General features: G+C 40.8%; 1 protein-coding gene across 1 annotated transcript; it reads left to right on the top strand.

The window, feature by feature from the left end:
- The first annotated feature begins 4,812 nt into the window (after nt 1-4,812).
- GJD4 (gap junction protein delta 4) lies at nt 4,813-9,309 on the top strand. Its single transcript, XM_008932878.2, has 2 exons — nt 4,813-4,927; nt 8,110-9,309. Exons 1-2 carry the CDS (start codon nt 4,864-4,866, stop codon nt 9,294-9,296), a joined length of 1,251 nt encoding a protein of 416 aa, XP_008931126.2. The 5' UTR covers nt 4,813-4,863; the 3' UTR covers nt 9,297-9,309.
- The last annotated feature ends 212 nt before the right edge of the window (nt 9,310-9,521 follow it).

Here is a 9,521-nt window from a genome sequence, read left to right on the forward strand (position 1 = left end):
GACTGAATAGCTTTGATGTTGCTGAACCAAAGTCTGAAGAAAGCCTGCTTTTTCCATTTGTTGTCATCTTAGAAGCAGATTCCCTTTAGAAACCTTTCTGAACCTTCAAATATTTATAGTAAGGGGCTCTGGTTGAGACAAAGTAAGAGAATCTTACTAAATCCTTAAGAGCATGCAGTAAAACATAGTCTTTTTTTAGACTGACTAAATTAGTAGAGGAAGAATGAGACATCACGACACATGTGAGGCACTACAAGTACCAGGCTTATGTATCTGAGTTGACTGAGCTACTGTGGAAGTCACAAGATTGAATCCAATCAATATGAGCAGTTTAAAATGAGCTGAACTTCACTGTTCTGGAGGTCTTTCTGGACTGTTTCAGACACAAGCATATAAACCCATAGGCATTTATATATATCTGAGCATGTGTGTTTGTAGCTCCTTCCTGGGAGTGGAAGGCAGACAGAAAGGGAAGGGGAAGAGGAATGGGAGTTCATTGGAAGTTTCCTTTCCTTGCCCTGAGCTGCGCCACCTCCGGGGACTGAGGGGTTAGAAGTGGAGCAGTGGAGGGAGTAGGAGCATGTTGTTTAAGCTCTCCACTGAAGAGTTCATGATGGAAAACACTCACCTCTCCCCTACCTCAGTGTGTGTAGGCTCTAGAGCCCTACAACTGGAGTTATAGTTTTCTTGCTTTCTCCATCTCTGTGTAGCTACCATGGCTGTTTTGGAGAGATGATGCTTTCAAACCTACTCCTGCAGGGATATCCGAGGGGCAGCTGGACAGAGGTCCCAGGGAATGCAAGTGTGCAGTCCTCTGTGTGCCTGTGTAAAGCAGGGGCTTTCTGTGCTGTGCTGGCTCCTTCACTATTTGTGTGCTCTGAAGATTGACAGGTGTATGTATCGTGTGTCTTAAAAAGAGCATTTATTCTGGACAGCTTTTCCTACTACTTCTCTATCCTTCATGTCCAGCTTGTTTCTTTCTCTCCCCTTTCTACCATATTTCTCTAATTTTAAAAATAAGGCCATCAAGATAAATTGCCATTTACTGTTTACTGTCCCTTGCAAATAGATTCCCCCCACAACAAATTTACAGATCACCTTCAGAAGACCTAGTTTTACTACAAGATTTGTCAATAATACATCATTTACTAGTACATCACTAATTCTTCTAGTTAGAAAAATTCTAAATAGATTTTAAAAATAGACTCTAAAATATTAGATATGCATCTATGTTTTTTATTTCTTAAATAATAATCTGCTAAAGAACCTGGACTAAAATGTCAGATCCCTTTCTGTATAAGGGAAGCTGCTATGGTGGCCCGTTTTGCCTCAACATTAATTAAACTGGAAGAGGGAGGTTGCTTCATTGTCAGTTGCTTTGTAGGGTGCAGTCTCCCTTAGTAACTCCCACTTGTGTCATTATTGTAGGTATTGACTGGATAAGACAGATGTGGTTGGGATTTGCTATGCCAGAGGACTACCTCTAGTTTCTGGGGTTTTTTTGATGTGTGATGTAGATTGTGGAATCCTTCAGGTGACTGATTTGATCCTGGATTGGGAAGCCCTGAAGAGGCTTCAAGCTGGTTGTACCTTACCTCTGGATATCATTCTGAGCCAAAGTCTAGCTGAAATGTCTTTGCTGGGCTTTGTGCCAAGTAAGGCAGGCCTAAGCTTAGGGGTGTGACAGAGGTCCACACTGCAGTGAGGTGCAGTTCCAGCAGTTCAGAATGTTTCAGTGGGTCGTTCACAATGATAGAATCACACCTGTTAAATTTTTGCAGGATCAAGCCTTAGATCTGTGGTAAGGGGTCAGAAATGTGGACAGCAGTTGTGAATTTTAAAATAGATTTAATTGCATCTTCTTATGTTTCGTTGTTGGTCTCTGAAATCTTTCCAGTGGCTTTTAGGGCTCCTCCTAAATTCAGATATGATAAGATACTGCTGGGTTTCAAAAATTAACTTTACCCAAAACCATTTCAGTGTTTTCTACCTGCCTCTCTTGTTTAATTAGAATCCGGTGGAAGTTCACACATTTGACAACTTTAAAGCCTGGGAAGAGTTGTCTGTGAGATTCTAGTATTGGAGCATGGGTGGAGGGATGGGGCTGTGCAACACGTGCCTGTCCTCTGATGTGGAAGATGGTGCCAAACCAACTGGTGGCACTGTGGAGCTGGAGTCCCTCTGCTATTTCATCCATGTCTGTAATATTGCTCTCCCTATTTCCTTACAGTCTTTACAGACAAATGGACTACAGGGAACAGCTACAGATAAATAATAAACAAGGGGAATTGTATGGTGAATATCTTCAGATGGGAACTGAAAGATAGTGCTGAGCCAAAGGATGAAGAAACTAAAGCCTGTTGTTTTGTGGAGACCAAACATTTTATAACAACCACATCTGCCTGGAGCCCCAAGTTGGGACTGATGACAGGGACTTGGGTAGAGGACACACCATAGAAAGGAGAAATTTTGGATTCAAGTAAGATATGAGCTATCTAGAAAAGCTAAAAGAAAAAGGCTAAAGTTGTCTGGAAAAGCTAAAATAGAATTCAGGCTTTCTGACCTAAGCTAGGGCTGCACTGTGAGTCTGAAAGGTTCTTGCTTTCTTTTAGAAGAAAATGGGCCATCCTACCTCAGGACATCCATGCCATGGGATATCAGATGTTTTTGACTGGTATAGTTCCACAAGCAACAGTTTGGAGGCTTAAATTCCTAGCTGTTATGCCTGTTACACAAATGGTAGAGGTCTCACAGCAACAACGAGCAAGGATATTTTAACTGGCAATATTGTCAGAGACAATTTATAGTCTATTGTGTGGATGCAGCTGCTGAGCATTCATATCCTGCCACCATCTTGGCATTCCTGACTTTATTTTTGACAAAGGATGTTTAACCAGGAATACCTTCGTATCTCAGGATAATTTATATCTTGTCCGTTTGCGTCTTTTCTCTTTCCTTTCCTACAGCTTTCCCTTCTTCCCATACTCCTCACACACACGTATCTCAGGAGGGAACGCAAAAAAAAGGAAAAAATAAAAAAAAGGGTGAGTTGGGGGTGTGTGTGAGGGGAAGTGAAGCTAAAGCCATCATCAAACACCATAAATAAAACTTGGTAACAGAAGAAATGGTTGGTTGGTAAATATTTTGCATAAATCAATTCTGAAACCAAGAAAACTTTTTTTTTTTTACTACTGCAATTAAAAATCTCTTTACATAGATAATGGATAAAGTGTTTTTAAGGGCCATCCTTTCACATCCCACTTCTAGGGTTTCCTTGGGACGGGGCTTACTACAGAAAGGATCCTCAGTGTGTTCTGCCAAGGCTTTGCAAGGTCTGTGAAGCAGAGAGCTGGGGAGAAGGTCTTTGTACAGATATATTTTACTTCATTAAACTATTAGTTTTACCTTTTATCCAGGTAAGATGTGATCAGTTATAAAGCTTAGCCTAGTCACAGAGCCCATAAGTCATGCAGTATCACCATCCACCTTGCTCTGAGCCAACTCACCTTGCCTGTGCCTGAGCTATCGGCACCCTACAGGTGTCAGCATGTCATGACATCACTTTTCTCCCTTGCTGTATCACACACAGACTCCTTCTTCAGCTGTTTTTCTAGTGACTGATACTATTTCCTGACTAAGTGTCCACATTATGTTTGCCCCTCTCACAGCACAGAGTAAAAAGGACAGAGTAACATCCCATAGTTAGTGGAACAATCCCATAGCTAGTGGAAGATGGTGGTAGATAACTTTCCCCAAGGGAATTTGGTGCAGTGGGGTGAGTAAAGAAAAGCTGAGAGTCTTATTTCATCCCTGCTTTTTCCCTGGTGTACAGCAGAGTCACAAAGTGTCAAGGACATGCTGTGGAGTTGCACCTTGCACTCAAGGACTGCTGACCCCGCAGGCATCCTGCTCCAAGGGGGAAGCTCACTCCATCACTGCTGAGGGTCTGCTGGGGTTTCAGAATGCTGGTCAGGTAGCCCTAGGATCTTTTGAGTGATGTCCAGAGTACCAAGCAGTTTCAGCAGAAAGAACTGATATAAATTAAAAGTAAGCAACTTGAGGCATCTTGAAAACCAGCCACACCCTTGGGTTTATTTGTTTAAAGCTTCCCCTGTATTATGTCGTGCCAGCAGGGAGGCTCAGCCTGTTGCCTAGCTCAGCACACAGAGGAAAATTTGGTGTGGCTGTGATTGACAGGGCCATGGTGTTCTGTCAGGAAGGCTGTGATTTAGAAACAAAATGGTTTTGGGGAATTGCAATGGGATAGCTTCCAGTGAACTGAAATTGCCTTTCAAACACAGGGATGCTCACCCTTTTCTACCCCCTTTCCTTCCATTATTCATCGACAGTTCTTGTGGGGAGACAGAGAGGTCTCCGTTATTTCCTGGTCTATGCTATTTTTTCCTCTCTCCCTGTCTTTCACCACTGAAATATCTCAGCAATGCCAGGAGGCTGGTATGCCCCGGGAGGGTAAGAATAGTCTACAATGGCAGAGATCACTCCTGTTGTTGTTTGTCTACTTGCAGTTGTCTGGACAGAGGATCCACACAAGAGGTAGGAGCAATTGGATCTGACAAGCTAGAGCTTTTGCAAGACAAACTGTTAAAACCTTAAGAAGATTTATTCCAACATTCAAATCTAACAGTCCTGTTCAAATCATCAAAATAATCCTTCATCGATACATTGTTGTGGCTGGGTTTCTGATTTCCATCTTTGATCCTTAACAAAAATTCCTTCCTTTTTTTTTTTTCCTTCTTCTTCTTTTCCTCCCCCTATTTCTTTCCTGTCTAGTTCTAGCCTCCTTTGGAAATGACAAAATTGTTAGGACATCAGGAGCTGGGAGTGTTTTGAGCCTGTTCGAACATGGAGCGCTGGGACTCGCTGGGATTTTTGATTGTCACATTTAACTATAATGTGACTGTTGTAGGTAAGTACTTTAAAAGAGATATCTTCTTTCTTTTGCTGCTTCATATCCTGAAGCCACCCAAGTGTCCTACTGATAATCAACTTTAATTTCTAGCTATGGTTCTTTGATTCTTAGAGTAAGTTGTTATCGATACCTAAGAGGTTAATGTATTTCTTTTCTTGTTACTGCTCCCTCTCTGATAGATATTTCCTGAACTTTATGCAAAATATTCTGACATCTTCTTGATACCAGAGCTTCCAGTCATCAGGAAGTAGGGATCATGGTGAAAACAGACAGAAGTAACACCTTATACCAGTGAATGGTAAAATATATGCAATAGCTTTAGTGATGGATTAAAATAATTGAAAGAAGGGAAAAAACCTCCTCTCTTCTACAGAGAGAGGTTTGTGGTTTACTACTGTTGTGGTTAATTACCAACACTTTACTCTTTATAAACAAATAAAGATGATATGCATTTTAAAAAAAGGCAAAACAAAGCAAAATACAGTTGTTTTTTTTCCTCAGCTAACAGTTGACTGTTTGGTTTTTTTTACCCTTCTTATATAAGTAGGGTGCTGTTCCTCTTTAATGGGCTACTTTGAGCAAAGTATGTGCCAGAGAAAAACTTTCAAGGGCCTTTCAAAGACCCTCAGCCTCCAGCTGTAGCCAGTAGTTGTAGTTTGTGTTGTGCATTGCAGGGAACATCCAACTAAGTCCCCACAGGGCCAGCGGAGGGGCTTGTTCTTGTATGTTTAATCAAGATTGAGTCTTTAGGGAAGGTGATGGGTGGAGGGGTTATCTCTCAAATGCATGTCATACTAAACTACTTCCTAAGGAGCCATTGATTTTTCTTAAGCAGCACTCCCTCTTGTACATGTTCTAATTAAAAATTGATAGTGAAATAGCATGTAGTATTTTGAGCTTAATTAACTAATGTGCTTCAAACACTTTGAGGTCCTCATAGGGAAAAAGTGCTGCCTAAGGATGAAACATGGCTTCCTGATTCTGGAGAGCTGGTGTTTCCTATTGACCCACACTATGTCGAAAAGTGAGCAACAGCACATCCTGCCAGCAAAACTCAGGAAGCTGGAAACATGGCAAAACCACCACTAAGGCTCATGTAATTAAAGATAAAATGGAAAGGCCTCAATTTATTTATGGTTAGATAATATATTATTTTGCCAAGCGCGTCAGGTTTCTCTGATGATCCCTCATAAACCTTATATATCCTTAACCTTTTTTCCAGCTGGTTTTCCATTACAGTCTTACTGTTCTAGACCATAATTAGTCTACTGGCCACAAATGGTTTTTGTGGGGCACTTGAACTATATGTTCAGTACAATAATAGATATCACACAATTTTGTGGATATATCTGAATATTTAAAGTTTACACCAACTATTGGGAAATAACTGCATGGGAAATACAAAAGAAAATTCTTCAAGACAATACCTACAAATAATTCTATATTTTATAGGTAAAAGGCTTTGTGATCTGGATTTTTAAAAAGTCTTTATAGTGTGTATTTGGTGCTATTTCAGAGACTGCCTTCAAAACCTTGTGTACATGCGAGATGTGCATTCACTATTAATGACTTGAGGTTTTCAGTGCATTTCTCAGCCATTAATTCCATATAATATGCTTCTCTTTAGTCACTGAATTTGCTGTTTGTCTGCCTGTGGTTACAAATGTTGTCTTAACCATTCTTTAAAGTACAGACTTAATCTTATCACTCTGTTGTTTTTTTTCCCTCTTTTTTTTCCCAAGTGGACCTTTTTCCTTTTTCAAAAGTATGTAGGTAACTAGTGACAGGACTCAAGAGGAAACTTAAACTTAACTTCAGATGTTGAATTTTTCTATGTGTTTGTACAGAATGTATTTTTAGGCTTTGACAATACAACAGTATATATTTATGCCTTCCTATCCTGCCCAGGAAAAGAATTTAGATTTTCATTGAATCATAAAATGGTTTGGGCTGGAAAGGACCTTAAAGATCATCTAGTTCCAACCCCCCTGACATGGATTTTTGTTCCTTTCCCTTTCCCTTTCCCTTTCCCTTTCCCTTTCCCTTTCCCTTTCCCTTTCCCTTTCCCTTTTCCTTTTCCTTTCCTTTTTCTGTCCTCTCCCCTTCCCTCCCCTTCTCTTTTTTTAAATTAAATAACTTTGTCAGTAATATAGCAGTGTTTGTAAGTTTACAAAAAAAAATTTAAAAAAGACCTTCCCCATCCAAATATCCTCCAAGAAACTGTCATGAATAATACGGTCTCGTTCAAAAGGTATGATAAGTACTGTACCAACGCCTGATCCTTCACTGCTCTTAGTGTAATGGAATAAGGATAAGGCCTGATCTTTCCAACCCAAGCTGGGTGAGACCAAGCCCTACCACAGCAATTACATGAGAGAATTCAGGAAAAGGGGAAGTAAGCAATGTATGAAAATGCTGAACTTGTGAGACTTCACTTGGTGTCAATATCAAGACAGAAGGGAGCTTTGGGTCTGAATGGAGAAAAGCTGCACACCAAGGTGAATGAAGGTTGGAAGACGTGATGAAGATGGGGCAACCAAAGAAGCAATAGAGGGAGATGACTGGGGTATACGTGCACACACAAATGTACATTTGTAGAACATTTTGCATGAGTTTACTAATAATAAAAATAATAATAACTTATTATTAGCTTGCTAGTGAATATCATTCTAGACACAACAGAGAGATTTTGTTGACCGTAGTAAACTTTACATGCAATTTCATGGCCAAGACCAAGAACAGTCTTTTGTATCTAGATGAGTTTCACACTGTCTTAGCTGACCTATATTATTGAAATAGGAAAAGATTCAAGTGCAGGGGTAGGAACCCAACAGCAAGTGAAAAACTTTAAGTGAAATTGTTAACTCAATTTTAATTTTTTTTTTATCAGATTTGGACATATTCAGAGTGTTTTCATTAGGTTTTGGTTGACATGGCTTATTGTATGTTAAACTCCTACGTTGTGAAGTCAAGATGAAGATTATTGAATGTGTCAGCTACACATTTTCACATGTTTTTCAGTCTCAGTCAAAAAAAAGCCAAAGAGGATCTACTAAGATGGGAGACTGATTACAGAGGCTATTTCTTCAAATATCTTGTGTATAGAAAGAGCATCACTACATTACCTGCCTTCCTTTTCAGTGCTCTGACTCTTTTTCATACCTTTTCTTCTCTTCTAGGAAAGATCTGGCTAATGTTAATAATTCTGCTGCGAATGGCAGTGGTAGTGTTGGCAGGCTATCCCCTCTACCAAGATGAGCAGGAGCGCTTTGTCTGCAACACCTTGCAACCAGGATGCTCCAACGTTTGCTATGACTTGTTCTCTCCCGTATCTCACTTCAGATTCTGGCTCATTCAGACTGTGTCCATCCTGCTACCTTATGCTGCATTCAGCATTTATGTTTTGCACAAGGTAGCTATGTACCTTGTAAGAATGCACTGTCTGGTGCATGGATGCAAAGGAAATAAGAGTTTATCAAGCCCCAAAGACATGAAGGAGCTCTGTAGAAATGCTGTTGTCAATAGAGTAGAGTGTGATGAAGAGAACCTAAGTGTCCTTAATTTTTCTGGGGCATATACTGTTCATCTCTGTTTTAGGACCCTACTTGAGGCTGCCTTTGCAGCTGCGCAGTATTTTCTTTTTGGATTCTTTGTTCCCGAGCGCTTTTCCTGCTACCATTCACCTTGCACAAGCACAGTTGACTGTTATATCTCCCGGCCCACTGAGAAATCCATCATGATGATTTTCATCTGGGGAGTCAGCAGCCTGTCCTTTGTGCTCAGCCTTGCAGATCTTGTCTGTGCTCTCCGGAGAATGACAGCAAGAAGGCAAAAGAACAAGCTGCTGGCAAACCTCTGCATAGAGAAGGAATGCATTTTAAATCTTCCCCCACTACAGCACAGAAGCTCTCCTCCACCTCAAAATGAAGACTGCCCAGTATCAAATAGCTGCCAGACCAGTGATGGCTGCTGCTCACTTCTCTCTGATGAGGAAGAAGAGCCTGTTCTTCATTCTGAAGCTGTCCCTCAGCAAACTGCCAGCCCTAACCTTAACAGCACCAGCAACAAGTGCTGTGTATCAGATGATCTTGCTGTTAAGCAAGATAGCACTGAAGAACCGTTGTGTGCTAGTGACCAGCAAGGAACTACATGCAGGCAAGTGAGACCGAGATTTCAGCAAGACTTCGTTGAAGAGACTGCCCTGGTTTTGAGACCTCAGATCAACTGTCACCTTGGAGTTTCTTCCTCTGCAGTTCAGAGCAACATTTTAGAATTCTACCCTTCAGCTGAGCTAAAAAACCTTGATGCACAATCAAATTATAGCAATACTAGTTGCTTGAGGTCAAAGAAGTCAGAATGGGTATAGAGCCCAGAGTGAACACCACCCTGTGACCTTCACAAATCATTGCATCACTGAGGAGGCTTCAGGGAGTTCCAGCTGAATCCCTTGGCTGTGGTTATGCTGCAGTGATACTCTGCTGTGCTCCAATGACAAAGAAGCAAAAACTTTGGATAAGAGTTTGAAGGATATTACATTAATGAAGTGTTCTTTGGAAAATGTAACATTTTTATGGTTTTCTGAATGTGAGTG

Source organism: Manacus vitellinus, unplaced genomic scaffold (assembly GCF_001715985.3).
Source record: "Manacus vitellinus isolate BGI_N305 unplaced genomic scaffold, ASM171598v3 scaffold_3_pilon, whole genome shotgun sequence".
Taxonomy (NCBI): Eukaryota; Metazoa; Chordata; class Aves; order Passeriformes; family Pipridae; genus Manacus; species Manacus vitellinus.